The sequence below is a fragment of the Ochotona princeps genome, chromosome 16, assembly GCF_030435755.1.
Source record: "Ochotona princeps isolate mOchPri1 chromosome 16, mOchPri1.hap1, whole genome shotgun sequence".
In the NCBI taxonomy this organism is placed as follows: domain Eukaryota; kingdom Metazoa; phylum Chordata; class Mammalia; order Lagomorpha; family Ochotonidae; genus Ochotona; species Ochotona princeps.
In genome coordinates this window covers 46,555,059-46,572,041 of record NC_080847.1, presented here as the reverse complement: position 1 = coordinate 46,572,041, position 16,983 = coordinate 46,555,059, and the positions used below count along the sequence as shown (strand labels likewise).

The 16,983-nt window shown below is 56.5% G+C and overlaps 1 protein-coding gene across 2 annotated transcripts in view; it reads right to left on the bottom strand.

The window, feature by feature from the left end:
• Positions 1–15,143: 15,143 nt before the first annotated feature.
• CHST8 (carbohydrate sulfotransferase 8) overlaps positions 15,144–16,983 on the bottom strand; it is a 115,065-nt gene continuing 113,225 nt past the window's right edge. For both annotated transcript variants that reach the window (XM_004595016.2, XM_058674381.1), the window contains exons 3-4: positions 16,706–16,743; positions 15,144–16,290 (exon numbers count right to left, since the gene is read on the bottom strand). In XM_004595016.2, coding sequence (XP_004595073.2) covers positions 15,175–16,290; positions 16,706–16,743 — 1,154 coding nt within the window. In that variant the 3' untranslated portion in view covers positions 15,144–15,174. The remainder of the gene's footprint in view (positions 16,291–16,705; positions 16,744–16,983) is intronic.

The following is a 16,983-nucleotide window of genomic DNA, read 5'->3' as shown; positions in this document are numbered from 1 at the left end:
AAGGATAGAGACCCCTTGAGGTACCCCTTGAGTCCTAGAACTGGGGCTTAAGACCTGGCCAATTGTATAATTAAGATAAGCCTATATGCCTGAAGGGGGAGAATGCGCATTTTGCCTTCCATTTAAAAGATAAAATTCAAGACTTCAGGGAAAGGTCCTGTTTGCTTTGGGCTGGGCCCTTGGGGTGGAGCCAGGAGGTGTCCTGGGGGTCCAGCAGCTTTAGGGAGCAACCCGGAGGGCATAGGTGTTGCTGGGAAAAGGCTTTGCCTTTTCTAAGTTGCCAAAGGGGTGGGGAGACTGCAGTGGGTTTGTGTTCACCCATCCATTCTTTCTTATTCACACAGACACACAAGGCGCTGACACACACATGTATACACATAGAAACACAACCACAGATGCAGTGGCATGATCTAAGGTTCACTCACTGAGAGAAACAGCCCTTACTGCAAAAGTTCACGGAAAATCAAAATTAAAATATTTTTGGTGCAAAAATTAGAAATCCTGGCAGGTGGTTTTTTTTTGTTGTTTGTTTGTTTGAGTGCACATTTTCCCCATGGACTTTCGTAAGATGGCCGTATACGGCTGCACACACACATATAAACACCCACCTAACTTACACAAAAAGGAACTCACGCCTGCACGTGCTACACACAGATGCGCCAGGATGTACCGGGGAGGGGGGGGCGGTGCACCAAGACGCAGGGCTGAGCTTACACACAGCTGCTCATGGATTTTAAAATACCAACTCAAACTCTTCCCTCATTCAGGTTGTCTTCCCCCATTGCTGTATCTCAAAAACAGGAGAATCCTACTCTGAGAAATCCAGATAGATCATGGCCATTTTAGCCATTTCCTTCAACTCCCTCCTTTGAGGGAAACCAGAGGCCACAGTCCCTGAGAGACCGTCCCTTCCTCCCCAGCCGGGCTTACTGCCCAGGACACCTGGAGATCTGAGCAGACTTCGGGTCACCCAGAAGCAGCTGCATGGGGGCTCCCCTCGGACACGCCTGGTGAGGAAGTGTGTACCTGCTTGCATCCCCGGTTCTCCTCTTGTTTTCCTCACGTCGCCAGGCATCCCGAGTCCCTCGCTTGTCTCCTCTTCAGTGGGAAAGGAGGCCCACGTCCTGCCCCTCAGCATTCTCTCCTGGTACCCCTTCCTTGTCCTTTTTCTCCCCTCCACCCATCTCTGTCTCCCTGCTCCTCCATCCTTTTCTCTCCCTGTCTCCTTTCACCTCCAGGCAGGCAGGGCTCTGTCTGAAAAGCTGGAAGCTGACCCAAGGAAGCACAAAAGGAAAAGGCATCTTGCTACATTTCAATAGAGCTCCTCCTACGCATTTCTGCAATTTCATTTTTTTATTTTACTAAGTCCCTCATCTATCTATCTAGAAGGAATTTTTATTTACTATTTGAAGTCTGGCCCCTGCCACCCCCCACATCCCCCAAAAGCACTGATTTTTCAAAATGGCTAGCTAGCCGTCTGGATGAATCAGCAGACAAAAATTTCATATGAGGATTTTGACTGAACTGGGGGTCGGAGTGGGGGCTTGCAGATCAGTTTTTTTTTTTTTTAAAAAAACACCTTTATTTGCTTTAAAAACATAAGACTTCTTGTACAATAAAGCATAAGCATGTTTCATCTACAAAGTCAGAATATCTTCCTCATGGAACACGCAGGAAGAAAGGAAAAACACACACATGGCAAAGTAGTCACAGATTACCTCTAAAATAATTAAGACTTTCTGCCAGAAAAATTAATCTTTTGAAAACAAAAGTATAACAATAACAAAAAGCCATATTTCACACCTGGTACTAACAGTAAACATTCATAGTACAAAATTATCTGTTAAAATCAAATTCCTATGTATTGAAAGTATTAATATCATCAAAATGCCCATCGTACTTAAAGCAATTTACAAGCTTATTGCAATCTCAAAATACCAAAGACATTTTTTTTCTCATATCTAGAACATTTTTTTAAACTATTTTTCGGATTGACATCATTTCATAACAGCCACATCAATCACAGCATAAATAACAACAGCAACAACGTCAACAACAAATTGTAGCACCTTGATTAAGTAATGTGCCACTGAGTAGGCAGCACATGCTTAACTAAAAGGAAACACAGAAGTCTTTTAGGAACTATAATTTCTTTTCTCTAGTGGAGTTCATCAAGTGCCCATGGAGTATGCAGTGGCAACATAGTTCCTAAGAGACTTCTGTGTTTCCTTTTAGTTATGCAGATCAGTTTTAAGAAAAAAAGAATATAGATTCTTTTCATAATTAAAAGGAGTTATAAATGAACGTGCCCACAGCCCGGCCATCCCATTTCCTTCAGGAACTTCAGTTTGGTGCCTGTGACAAGTTAAATCATTGACCCACTCCTCCCCACCTCTGCCCCACGGTACCTGGACACAGGGACACCCGCGACACAGCTCGGTGTAGGTGGAAAGCACCCCGCAGCCTGCCAGGGGCCTCACCGAAGGGAAGTGATCAGAGCGTGGTGGAGCACAAGCTTCTAGTAGCTTCTCTGGCTGAGTACAGCTCTTGGCATTCTGCTCCCAGAAGAAGCAATTGCCCCAGGCTGCGCCTGGAGACACCTAGGCTGGGTCCAGAAGGAGATAAGAGCCTGCCTTGGGCACAGGAGAAAGAAATGTTTATTGTAAGCCCCTGACGATGTGGCTGTTTGTCTCAAGGCAGTAAGTAGCTGGCTCTGTGTGTGTGTGTGTGTGTGTGTGCATACATTTGATTGGGACAGTACGCATTCTATCCTATGACTTGGAATTACAAATGAGAGAAACTGCCAATACCATGCAGACTTGGTGTGTATGACCTCTCTCAGGGCCAGACCTGGGAGGCACACAGAAGCTCACACACCACCAAAGGAGACATTGAAAAGGTATCCACCAGCCGGCAGCTGCTTGCTAAATCACACCATCCCTTCCCCATCAGAAGTTTTGGAAAAGTTCACACAAAATGTGGAATACGTGTGGAGTTCAGAATCTTGAGTCCCTGGGGAAGGGTCCTCGCATGTGGCACTTTGGGAAGAGCTGGCCCTGGCTGACCCTGCCTCTGTCTCCACACCTGGCACCGCCTTCTCAGGTGTGTGTGTGTGCATGCCAGCTCTGCCCACATACCCCCAGCCAATGCCGGCCACTATGCATGCTCTGGTTGATATTGTCACCTTGGGACAGTGACCCTAAAGTAAAGGACCTGGGAAGCCTGGTAGCCCGAGGCCATCCCAGGCCCAGCAGTTTTACAGGGCCTCTGCCTGTCTTCTTGCCCTTCAACTATCTTTCTCTTCCTGCACAGCTGGTCCGTCCTTCCTTCCTTCCTTCCTTCCTTCCTTCCTTCCTTCCTTCCTTCTTTTCTTCCTTCCTTCATTTCTCTCTCTAAGATTTATTGATTTTGTATTTGGAAGACAGATTTTATAAAGAGAGGAGATATAGAGATTTTCCACCCACTGGTTCACTTCCTAGATGACCACAATGGTCGGCGCTGGGCCAGGCTGCCAGAGCCAGGAGCTTCATCTGGGCCACCTCCCTGGGTGGCAGGGGCCCAGATATTTAAACCACCTTTTCCTATTAGATCGGAAGTGCAGCAGCCGGGATATGAACTGGGACTCACATGGGATGCCATTGTGGCAAGTGGCAGCTTAACCTGTGGAGCTACAACGCCAGCCCTGACCTTGGTTTCACATACATTCAGGTTCTGACCTTGGCGTCACACGCATAATTCTCTGCTGCTAAAAAGGAATCTTCCACCTTTCCCGGAATCTCCTTCCAGCCTCTTTCCTGGCAGACAGGAGGAAAGCGTGCTTCCTGTCTCCCACCCACTCCTGGCCCGCCTGTCTCAAGTCCCAGAACCACTCCACCCCCCACCAGGGCCACTGCATGGAGCGGTGGGCACTTTAAGAGGCATCCAGGTCCTCTCGAGGAATGGACTGATGCTGCCATCCGCAGAAGTGGGCTGGCTCCCCCAGGAGCAGGCTTGAGCTCACCCCTGTTCCCCCACCTGCACCCTGCCATAGGGTGATGCAGTGAGAGGCCCTCATCGGAGCCTGGCACCATGTCATTGGACCCACTGGCCATTGGAACTGTCTTTACAAGTTACCCTGTTTACGCCATCTGTTACAGCAGGTGGCTGGCTCACCTGACGTGACCATTTGGTTCCCCATGGAACAGCATAGTGTGTGGGTCCTAGCCTTGACCTCTGTGATATTCAGCAGCAGTAGCTGGAACAGCCCAGGAGAAGAGAACTCGGGCCGTCACCTCCATTCTCAGCCCTGCCCTTGCCACCACAGTGCCCCTACAGCACGGCACCCTGCCATCAGCTCCATTCTCAGCCCTGCCCCTACCAGCACGTGCCCCTGCAGTGTGGTGCCCTGCCCTGTGCTCTCTGCACCAGCAGTGACAAGGAGGCTAAACACAGCAGCTGGCAGATGCTATCACTTGGCTGGCACGCACTTCTCTCCTGAGGTGAGCAGATGCTAACCAGAGAGACATAGTTATTTTCCGTGCCAAGCCCCTTTCACGTGACTTCCCCTTGGCTCCTATCTTCCAGTCTTTCTGTTTCAAGGGCCATGGCCACCTCTCCACGCCATGAGTTGCTGCCCACAAAGAGCATGCGTACGCTGGTGTACACTACTGCCTTTCCACAACTGGTAGCCAGTGGGATGACTTCCCTCCACAACCATCTTTCTTTTTGCTCTTTTTTTTTTTTAGATTTTTTAAAAAAAATTTATTTGAAAGATGTAGTTAGAGGGAGAGAAGTAGGGGGGGGGGGCGGAGAGAGAGCTTCCGGCAGCTGTGCCGATCTGAAGCCAGGAGCCAACAGCTCCCATGTGGGTTCAGGGTTCCCAAGCACTGTGACCATCCTCTGCTGCATTTCAAGTACATTAGCAGGGAGCTAGATCAAAAGTGGAGCAGCCAGGCTATGAACCAGTGCCCATAGGGGGTACGCCTTTAACATCTATAGCATAGCATCGGTCCAACAACTATCACCTGTTACCCTCCAAAGAGAAGTAGTGTGGCTGACCCAAGTGAGCTGCAATTCTCCTGTCTTGATCTGGGGTCTGGAGTCCCAGTGTGGGTAATGCCTTCAGCACCTAAAGAAATCTGCTCAAACTGGACTTTCTCTTGTGAGGCAGGAGGTGAGGGACACTGCAGCGGTATGACCCAGGAGGTGTAGGACACTACCATGACGTGGCCCAGGAGGTGTGGGACGCCACAGTATTGTGGCCCATCCTTGGGACATCCTGGTGTCTCCTGCACCCTGGAACTGCTGACGCTGTTAGCCCCATGCCCCTGCAGTGCGTGAATCTTCCCAAAACCTGGGATTCGCCCAACCACTTTGGGCTCACATCTCACGAGCATGTGCATGGACAAACATGTGGCCAATCAGCTCGAGGCTCAGCAGGATGTCTGGCCAGCCCAGGGCTTTCTGGAGTGGAACTGACACAGGGCTGGAGAGGTGAGGTATTTGGGACCCAAGGATGTAAGGACATGTTTATATTTGTGGTGATTGAGTGCAGACTGCTCCCTGCCAGGGAGGGGCAATAATAAAAACTGCTAGATCAGTGGCCGAGGTGGGCAAACACGTCTCCCGGGGCCCAGCAGCTGCGCTTTTAAAAAACTACATAGCTGGGTTTGTAGCTTCCCAGCACAGACCCTGTCCCCATTGCCTATCTGGCCGTGATGTCACCAATCTGGGTCAGGGAAGTCTGGGGTTTGATTAGGAAGGAGCTGCAGCCACACTGGAAGCCTCTGTGGACCCAGCTCTGAAGCGGGCTGATTCTTGGGGAGGGGGCACAGGAAGTGGTAGTCAGTTGGAAGCCATCGGGATGGACAAAGTTTTCCTGAGATGCTGGCACTGCGAGCTGGGGCAGTTCGTCTCCCAGAGGATGCAGTACTTCCTCTGGGAGTGCAGGGCTCTGGGGTCCAAGTCCTGTGGACCCAGCTGGGCCAGCCAAAAGGTGAGGTTACCAGGCCCAGCGTGGTGGCCTAATAGCTGAAGTCCTCGCCTTGAACATGCCAGGATCCTTTATAGGCGCCGGTTCTAATCCCAGCAGTTTCACTTTCCATCCAGCTCCCTGCTTGTGGCCTGGGAAAGCAGTCAAGGATGGCCCAAAGCCTTGGGACCCTGCACCTGCGTGGGAGACCTGGAGGACATTCCTGGCTCCTGGCTTCAGATCAGCCCAGCACCGGCTATTGCGCTCACTTGGGGAGTGAATCATCGGACAAAAGATCTTCCTCTCTGTCTCTCCTCCTCTCTGTATATCTGACTTTGTAATAAAAATAAATAAATCTTTTAAAAAAAAAAAGGTGAGGGTGCCACAGCATGGCCTGGACCCAGCAGACCTGTCTTGATCAGCAGTTCCATCACAGGAACTTGGCTATTCTGAGGCCCCCAGCTCTCTGTCCCCCAGCAGGTCTTTCCACCCTCCCCAGCAGGTTCCCCTGGCTTTCACACTCTGCCCTCCTCCTGTGGAAGTATTGGTGCAGGTTGGCAAAGCCACGTAATCCTGTTGAGGTCACTTCCCCCTCTCTCCCCATCTTTCTGGAATGTCTTACCCATTGTCTTCATAACTGCTTCCTTCTTGGATGTTAAATCATCCTTGTCCACTTGGAGTGACACTGTGTCCACAAATGCCACCGTGGCCAGGCAGGCGAGAGGGCAGCCTGAACCCCCCCCCCCAGACTTGCTGGCACCTGCTCCCCTGGGCTGCTGCAGGTGGAGTTCCCCCTAACCCTCCCTCCCCCCACTTAGCAGAGCCTGATGGAGGCGAGTAAATGCAGAGAGCCCTGGGCTTTTGTGGAAGGAAGCACCAGAAGCCAGGGCGGGATGGGGCTTGGCTTGGCTGGGCTGGGCAGGCTGGACCAGGTAGGGGCTGAGCTGGGCTGGGCTGCTGTATTGGTGTCTTGGTTCCTGCCATGATGATTGAGCACGGAAAGCCACACAGACCCAGCTCTCACCATCCTAGGATTCATCAGTCTCAAATGGGTCGGCTGGGCTGTGTCCCTTTGGTGGGTCCAGGACAGGATCCACTTCCTTGCCCGACCCCCTGGTCGGCTCCTTCCCTCTCACACGCTCAGCCCTGCTTCTGATGTCCCATCTTCTCCCCAGACTCTGAGCCTCTGGCAAGCCTCCTCCAGGGTCCTTTATCACACCCCAGTGCTGCTTTTCATCTTTGAGGCCAGGCATGCACAGTCATTGGATGGCCCTTATTCTGTTGACCATAGATGAAATCTTTGAAGATTTATTTACTTATTTGAAAGACAGAGAGATCTTCCATCTGCTGGTTTACTCCCCAGATGGCCACCACGGTGGCTGGGGCTGCGGCTGGTCCAGGCCAAAGGTAGGTGCTTGGAATTCCATCTGGGTTTCCCATGTGGGCGTCAGGGATACCAAGCACTTGGGCCAACCTCTGTTGCCTTGCCAGCTGCACTAGCAGGGAGCTGGATCAGAAGATGAGCAGCCAGGATTCAAACTGGCACTCATACGGGATGCCAGCGTGATAAGCAGCGGCTGAACTCACACAGCACTGCTACCATAGAAGCAATGTTAAAGGTTTCTACTGAAGCCTCATGAGCACTGGAGCTGGGACGATGCTTCATGTGTCCACTCGCTGTTGGGTATAGATGTGACCTTGGGTAAGAGGCAGTCTGCAGCCCACACAATCCCCTGGTGGCTGGCTGATGGCCCTTGGTTGAAGGTAAAGTCTGATATTCCTGAGGGAATCTGGGCCATCCCAGGACCTACGCTGTCCCAGCTTCTCTGGCTCTTCTTGCCAAGGTCATCATGTCACACTGAGGGTGTTACTGTTGTTGTTCACCCAAAGTGGACTCCCCCAGCCGATGGGACTTCTTGTCGTTTGGGGTCAAGGGTCCTTCCGTGAGCAGAGTGGGTCTCATGTTACAGGCCTCAGAGAGTGTCAGTCATGCAAAGGGATCGGAGCAGCCACGCTGCGCTTGTGGTGTTGAATTGGCAGCACCTGTAGCCTTTACTTGTATGCCCATTTTGCTGTGGGTGGGGATGCAGGCTGTTCACCCTCAGATGGCTCCCGTGAGGCAGCGCTGGCCATTCCCCAGGCCCACACAGCTCTAGAAACAGAACTGCTGGTACTAGGTCAGGGGCAGGAGTGAGGCTCTCCCCTGACAGCAGGCCCTGTAGGGTGCCCCTGGCTGGAGTTCTGCTGTGGGTATGGTGGAAGTGGTTCCACTGTGGGACAGGAAGGCACTCCCAGGTGATCCTGGCCTCCCACTGTGCAGCTGGATACATCCCATCTTATTAGATCCCTTGGTTCCATGCACCTGAAGTTTTAGGATCTTCGGGTGTCTTGTATTTGCCCCCAGAGGATCCCCATGGAAGCAGTTTTCATCATTACTGGATAAAGATGCAGTGTCTGTGTTTGCTACTTGGGAATTTACTGAGGGGTGCTTGTGTGTGGGCATGTGGGCATGTGGGCATGCGTGTGTGCACCATCAGCGATAGCCTTTGTGTCTGTTCCAAAGGCCTTAGAGAAGATGACAGGCTCTCTATGGGTGTGGGAGCTGTGACCCTGCTGTGTAGATGTAGGTCAGCTGGAGTTGGCTTGCTGGCCTTGGGGGACGCTGCTGGGCGTCTATGCTGGGTGCGACTCGGTCTGCAGCGACACTAGTCAGTGTGATGGTGATGGCTTTGTGCACACTGCAGAGGGTGAAGGACAGAGTGTCCCCGTGGGCTCAGTCCTGGCCAGGAAGTCGGTGGACACGGCAGGAAGAGCCACAGCCTAGCCCTAGATGCAGGGGACCTGGGGCACGGGGACAGGGAACAGGGAACAGCACGGGGGGAGGGGGCGCGTGCAGCTGCCAGGGCCCGAGGGCATTCTAGGGTGCACTGTTGGGTGGCAGAAGGTTATGTGGGAAAGCCCCTGCCTCATTGTGGTCCTGGGTGCTGGGCCCTGGCTCTGGGCCTGGAACACGTGGGTGCCGTGGTCAAGGTGTGGAATACAGTGTCAGGTGTGGAGACCCCCAGCCCTAGCTGGAGAGGCAAACAAGTCATGAAGGCAGAGCCCTCAGCAGGGTCATGAGGGTCCTCCCAGGATGCGCTCCTGTGCTATCTGGTCCTCCGTGGCCTGGGAGCACAGGGCCTCTGCTGACTGACAGTGAGTCCGGCAGTGCTTGGGGTAGCCTTGGCCGCTGGAGCTGTAGGAAGCCACAATGTGCTGTTCAGGTTGCCTGACCTGTGCTGCTTGGTTAGTGTGCCCAAGGGGGTGGACACAGCTCACTTTGCTCCTCCTGGATACAGAAACACGGTGGTGTTGGCCACCCAGGGGCTGCTGGCTGTTTTCAACATAAAATCTGAACCTCAAGGTCATGTTGAACCTGGCGTTTGCCCTCCATGCTTTGGCCCTTCGAGGATGACAGCTCAGGACCAAAGAACTTCATCTGGGTCTCTCACGTGAGTGGCAAGAACCTGCTTCCTCCCAAGACCTGCATTGGCGAGAAGCTGCAGTCAGGAGCTAGGGGCAGGCCAGGAGAACCCAGATGGCACTAGGAGCGGGCAAGGAAACCCAGGACCCTGCCATGGGGTGCAGGTGTCTAAACCACCAGGGCCAAACACCTCAGTCCCCTTACAGCGTTTGTTCCCAGATCCCCCAGCTGCCCCTCAGGGTGGCCCTGCCTCATGTCCTGGGAGCCAGTGCTGTGGGATCACGTGCCCTGTCAGCCCTGGGGAGCCAATTGGGGTCCCGAGGGTTGACGGCCCAGACTCTGCACCTCCATCACCACCCGGCACCGCATTGCAAGCTGGGAGAGCCTAACTCCTAAAAAATGAGGCTGGGCCCTGGCGCCTGGGTCATTAATTCTCGGGAGAGACCGTGGCCTTTCCCCCAGGGGGCACGGGCCAGGGTGACAGATTGCACCTGCTTGGGCTCTCGGGGACTTTGGCCAGTGGGAGGTGTCGACAGCCTTTCCCTGGTGAAATGCCGCATGGAGATTGATGACCCCCGAGCCGTGTGCGCAGCTGGGTGCCCCCATCCCCCAACGCAGCCTGGCTTGTGGATCCCCCTGGCTCCCCCTTCCACACCCAGCCTCCCACTGGGCCCCTTCAGGGAGCAGAGTTAGGGGTCCTCTGCTCTTGTCTCAGGTTCCCAGGACAGCCCCACAATCGCAACCTCGGCTTCATGCCCGAAACCTCCAACACAAATAATTTTCAATTTGCCTGGGAGTTTCAGTCGCACAATCCAATGTTAAATAATAGATTAGATGCCTCGGGCAGAGAAGCAGGATTTAAGAAGGAGAAATAAATACAAGAAGAGGTAGAATTCAGTACCTGGGCTTGGAGAGGGAGAAAATCGCTTCCTTCTCTCCCCACCCAGGTCTGTCCTCACCCCCCACCCACCAGCCTGTCCCGCCCCACAGGGGTCTCCTGTCCTGGGAGGGGTGGAGTGTGTGCCCCAGGCACCTGCAGCCCTGGGCCCTTCTCCAGTCAATGCTGCCCTCATCCACCCACTGCCCTCTCCTGCAGGGTCCCCCAGGCAGGGTCCCAACGGCAGCCCTAGCAGCTGCTACCTACTGGGCCAACAACATGGGTGACGAAGGAGCAGGTTAAACGTCTAGGCTCGGAATCCCGGGAAGGGGTCTGTGGCAGTGGCCTTGGGTGAATTTCTTGGCTTCTCTGAGTCTCTGTCGCAAAGCAAGGTTAATAACTGCATCGCTTGCAGGCATGCACGAAGGCACACGGCTGGCCAGCACACGCCCCAGGGCTGGAAGGCAGGCCGCTAGGGGATGGGTCCTGGACGGAGGGTACAGGCAGCCCTCAGCAGGCAGAGGTGCCAGCAGGGTAGGTGGGGCAGGTATGGTCAAGGCACTCCTGGCTCAGCCTCCAGAGGCATGGGCTGGCCTGAGCTGGGTATGGGCTGGATGGCTGGGCGTAGGGCCCTGGAGGTAAGAGTAAGGGGGCCAGGCTAGAGATCTGAAGGGTCGGCTGCAGGGAGTGTCCCTGAAGTTGCCTCGTGACCCTGTGTGTGGCTGCTGGGCCAGGAGGGCCACCATGGTGGTGCCAGGGGGAGTGGCAGCCAAGGCCAGGAGAGGGTGAGGGCTGGAGACCTTCAGGGTTGATGCTGGCCCCGTTCTCGGGGTGTAGCCATCAGGGGCTGGCAGAGGGAGTGGATGCAAGGAGCCGGGGCCGGGAGAAGTCCACAGGGCTGGGACCAAGGCAGAGCGGTGACCCTGCGGGGACCTCAGACAGGAGCGGAGGGAAGCAGGCTTCGGGGCTGACCAGGGTCACCCTGGTCACTCCAGTGCCTAGGAAGTGACTACCTCCATATCTGTACATATGTACGTGTGTGTGTGTGTGTTGTGTGCACACCTGTGTGGCCTGTGAGGGCACAGCAGGCCGGACCTTTCCATGCCCAAGGGATATTTATGGCCGGCTTTGAGTCCCTTGTGGTTGGCTCACGCCTGGGGGTGCTGGATGTATGGGACCTTGGGAGGAGGGCGGTGTGCCCCGGCTCCGACGGGCCTCAGCGATGGGTCAGGGGCCGCTAGAGGGACGGCCCCTAACCCCTTGTCAGGTGGCTGACGGTGGCCTGCAGCAGGGCTGCGGAGGCGCAGGTTGGAGCGATGCTGCCACCTGATGGTCCAGGAGGTGACATGAGAACCGCTGCGAAGCAGCGGGGGCCTAGCGCCACCCGGTGGTCAGGAATGGTCTATGCGCTTGTGGTTTTCTGCCTTTTCCCACTGGATCCCACATTCCTAGGGCAGGGCCCGAGTGAGGGTGAACAGCCCTGTGGCCAAATCTCTGCTCTTTGTCATAGGACCCAGAAGCCAAGGAGAATCCGGGGCAGCACGCAGTAGTTCCTGGGCCGAGCATCCTGTGGGCAATGTGAGAGCCGGAGCCTCACTCCCACAGGCTGGGCGGGGTGTGGGGAATGGCTGGCTCCTCAGTGTTGGAGTTCTCAGTGGACGATCCTTGCACCCTATGGGACTGGCTGCACCTGCGGCTGAGAGGGACGGATGGCCAGGGTAGGCTCCTTTGAACCGCTATGCTCTGCAAGGGCCAGGACAGCTGCGAGGTGTCAGGGAGGTCACCCCGGCTCCTGTCCTCTATGGATGGCTCACTCCAAGGATCAGGTCGGCACAGAGGTCCTGTGTGAAGGTGGAGGGTGCCCATCACCCAGGCCTGCTGACTCCATCCGGGGCTCCTGGGACAAGCCCCATCCACAGGTGACCATCGGGGGAGGGATGAGGGTCCTACAGTGGTCACACTGCCCCAGTCTGCTCACACCTGCCTTTCCAGGACTCACTCCATCTTTCCAGGAGGCTCTAGGTCCCGAACTGGGGGAACCTCGGGATGAGGGCTGTGCTGGGGAGGTCTCAGCACTCGAGCCCTGCCCCCTCTCAGTGGGGTTTCTGGGGCTCTCCTGGGGGGCACAGCCTGGAAGGACACTGCATCCTGGAGTTGCCTGTGGCTCCTGCTTGGCTCCCTGATCCCACCGCTCCTCTGGACAGCTCAGGGCTGGGTGGGGCAGACCAAGAGGAGGGGCAGGAGGTCAGACCTGAGCTGGGTCCTCCCACACGCATGCGCACACGTGCACACAGGTGCACGTCGAAGCAGACACACAACAATCACACAGGGCACACTGTACTGCTCCCTCCTGCTCACGCATGCACACCCGCCTGCCCACACTGCACACCCTCCTGCTCACGCTGCACACCCTCCTGCTCACACACACACAGCCCTCCTGCTCACACTGCACAGCTTCCTGGTCACTCACACACACACACACCCTCCTGGTCACACACGCACACCCTCTTGTTCACACTGCATACCCTTCTGGTCACACTGCACACCTTCCTGGTCACACACACACACACACACCCTCCTGGTCACACATGCACACCTTCCTGGTCACACACACACCCCCTCCTGCTCACACATGCACACCCTCCTGCTTACACTGCACACCTTCCTGGTCACACACACACCCCCTCCTGCTCACACACACACCCCCTCCTGCTCACACACACACACCCTCCTGGTCACACACACACCCTCCTGCTCACACATGCACACCCTCCTGCTTACACTGCACACCTTCCTGGTCACACACACACCCTCCTGCTCACACATGCACACCCAGACCCTTGTGTTTACACTCACCCACTTTCCTACACTGGGGTTGGAGCCACCTTCCCCAATCCCCATGTACTGTGGCCAGGGTTGGAGCTGGCAGTGAGTTCCTGTGAGCTCAGGATGGGATCCCAGGCCAGGCTTCTTACCCTCCTTGGAGGCCATGTTGGAGGCGCTGGGATGACTTTGGTCATGGGCGTCCGGAGAGATAAGCCCTCTTACACAGTGGCACTGGGTGTGTCGTCTGTCCAGCTCGACCTGGTGTCTCTAAGACATGAAGGAAGATGTCTTTTCCTGTCTCCAGCATGCTCATGTACACAGAGATTCAGACACACACTGCCATACGCGCAGTCAGGCTCATGCACACCACTGATGCTTGTGCGCACATGTGCAGAGACACACACATGCCCACACACAGAGCGGGTGCTGAAGCACATCCTTCATGTTGACGGCATCGCACACGGGTCGCATCATGGGTACTGATGCAAGACTCAACATGTACACACATGCTCAAACACATGTCCACATACATGTCCACATGCGTGCGTATTCACATAAACACGTGTCCACATACATCCTCGAGTACAACACATGAGTACACAGGCAATCACACAATCACATGCTTATCCCACACACATGTACACACAGGCTCACACACAGAGTCTCCCATATGTCCACATGGGGGGTTGACCCTGGCACTTCCTATCATCCATGCTGCAGTAGCAAAGTTGCCCACAGGCTGCCCCAGCTGGGCTTTGCAGCTGAGCAGGGCACACGTGACGCCATCCGGGGCTGCCGCAGATGGAGCCCTGACTGGGGCGCTTCTTAGGTTGTGAGCCCTGGGCCCCATGAGCCAGCCCATCTCCTCCTCTCACACTGACCCGGGCCTGGCCTGGGGCAGGTCAGCTTTGCAGGCTTCCTGCCTCCCACAGGCCTGGACTGCAGCATCTTCTCTGACCTAGGCACATGGGGGAGGGACTGGGGGTCCTCACTGCTCTCCACTAGCACCCCCCACTGTACTGTGCACAAAGTTCCAAGCCCTGTGTGGTGCGGGAAAGGAGCAAGTGACCCTCCTGCCACTCTGAGCTGTGCTGGATGGCAGCAGTGTTGGCCAAGGGGGATGTGGCAGCCCTTCCCCCATTGCTCCCAGCAGTGTCCTGGGGCGCTGCGTGGTGTGGGGGGCTCAGAAACACTCAGGACAGGTGGGGGCCTCAGGCAGGTACACAGGGGGCCTGCACTTCTTGGTACCCCTGCCATTAAGCCTCCCCCTTGGGGCCTGTCTGGAGGCCCCTGGTCCACGATTCACAGGTATTCCTAAGAAGATGTGCAGGTGTTGGAGAAAAGGGTTCCTTGGTGCCCCTCCCTCCCCCGCCCCAGGGCTGGCTTATGGGGCCCAGGGCTCACAACCTAAGAAGCGCCCCCCAGTCAGGGCTCCATCTGCGGCAGCCCCGGATGGTGGGTATGCAGTCTGGCAGGTGAATCGGGCTGGGGAGCACAGGGCCAGGGTTCTGTAGGTGCAGTGTAGACAGTGTAGACAGTGTGGACAGAAGCCTGCTAGTCTCCACGCAACACAGAGAGGGGCCAGCTAGTCTCCACGACACCACGCAGTGTAGACACTGCTGCTCTGAAAATCAACCATGTGCTTTATTTGGAATCTGCGCCCCGCCCCTTCCCTTTTTGTAGAAAAGCTGCAAACCGCACGTGGTTTGGGTCAAGGCATTGGCGGAATGGCCTGTGGGAGAATTCCTTGGAGCCTGGGGGACCCTGTCCTCTGGACTTCAGACTTCCTCGGCTATGCGACTCCTCGCCGAACTCCTAGCACACCCCTCGGTAGCTTCCCAGAGCTCCTTTGGCCCAGGAGTGAGAAAAAGCAGGTATGGGACTAGGGTTCGGAGCCCCGCCCAGGACATGGGGCCTGCTGCATTCTTGCCCCCAGCCCTCGCGTGTTCTCAGGGACCCTGTCGTTCTGGGATCATCCCAGTTCCCCGGGTGACGATGCACGGAGCATGGTGCACGCACCTGCCGCCGCCCCCACCCCTACCCTACACTGAGCGGCTGTCAGTACAGGTCGGCGAAGGGCTTGGAGTAGTTGAACATCAGATAGTCCATGTAGTAGAAGTCGTAGGCGCGCTGCCGCTGCGGGGCTGAGAGTTGTGCAAAGTACTGGCGTGCGATCCTGGCCGTGGTGCGCGCCTCCTGCGAGTGGCGATCCTTGAAGCGCGGGAAGGTGAGATTGCGCGGCGCACGCACGAGGCTCAGGAAGAAGTTGGCGTCGTCTTCCATGCTCTCGAACTTGCCCACGAAGTCATAATTGATGAGGCAGGGGTTGCAGAGTCGGCCGACGTGGTCCCAATGGATGTCCATGCCCACTGGCCGGTGGACGTCCAGCAGGTACTGCACGAATTCAGGGAAGCGCACTCCCGAGCCGGTCCGCAGCGCTTCGCGCGAGGCGTTGGCCCGGTAGCGCGCCAGGATGGCCTTGCCGAAGACCGGGTGGTAGTAGCTGTTTGGGTGCTCAAACTTGTCGCGGAAGGCAGACACCAGTCTCTCGAAGGGCTCGCGCACGAAGAGCATCTTGGTGTAGGTGCTGAGCCGGTGCAGGATGCCCTGGCGATCAAAGGTATCCAGCCGCCTGAGAGCGCCTCCATAGTGAACCGTGTCGTGCTGGATGCCGGCGGCGGACGAGGCCAGCCCCGCCAGCACCATGAGCACGCGCTTCCAGTTGGAACAGCCGGCCTTGGGCACCTCGCAATAGAGCACGCGGTGTCGGTCCTCCACGAAGATGCGCGACACGTGGCGTGGCGTGATGGCCCTGCTACGGCTGCTGCTCGCGCGGTACTTGGCGCACGCTTCTCGCATCAGCCGCTTGCGCTCCTGCTGCGCACGCTGCAGGTCCGCCCAGCGGCCGTCCGGGGCGCCTGGTTCAGGCCGGACCCCAGCTGCGGTTCCCGCCGAGCTGTTGGTGTTGGTGGCCGCGGGCATCTTTTTGATGAGCAACCGCCGGCGGCGCTGCGGGAGACGCGGCCGGGCACCTGGCTTCAGGTGCGGTGGAGACTGATCAGGCATTGGCACGTGGAGACCCTTGGGGGCACGGCTGGACAAGTCTCGGGGAACCCTCTCGGTGGGAATCCTCGAGTTGCCATTCGGGAAACCGCCACCCAGTGATGGGAGGTCCTGGAGCAGAGAGAGAAAAGGTCACCCGGGGTGCACAGGAAGGGGTACCAGGCCCGCCCCGAGAGGTGCCCCAGGTTTTCCTGGGGTGAGGGAGCAGGTCCAGCTAAGTGCCCAAAGGCTCCCTTGCCCGACGCGCACGGATCTTGCTATCAAGGGGACGCTGGGCGCAGGTGCCAATTTGGCCACGAGATGGCGCGCTGCTCCCACGAATCTCGGGCAGGCCGACGGGCGCGGGCGCCCTGCAGCGCAGAAGAGGAATTCAGGGGTTCCAGATCCTTCCTGGGCTTGGCTGCCAGGGCCTCTGGGAAGGACTGGCCACTCTTTCTTCCCAAGAATGGGCTCAATGAGAGCTCCCAACTGTCATCCCAGCCCTCCCCTGCTCCACGTCCTGGGACCCACCTGACTCCGGATTTACCTTGTGGGGCCGTTGGGGCCTCATGCTGAACTGGACTCCTGAGAAGCAAAGGGGAGAGGGCATCAGTAGACGAAGTAGCACGTGTGAACTCTTGACCCCCGACGCAGCCTGGAGGGTCCTGGGTGGGGGCCGTGTCTGGGAGCACAGGAGAGGACTGGGTTCCCTGCTCCCCGACTCATACAGGTCTCACTGGCTCTCCCAGCTGAGGCTCACTTCCCTGCGTCTCACCTCCCGCATTGAGAGAGACTTGGAAAGGTGCCCTGCCCAGGGTGCACGCC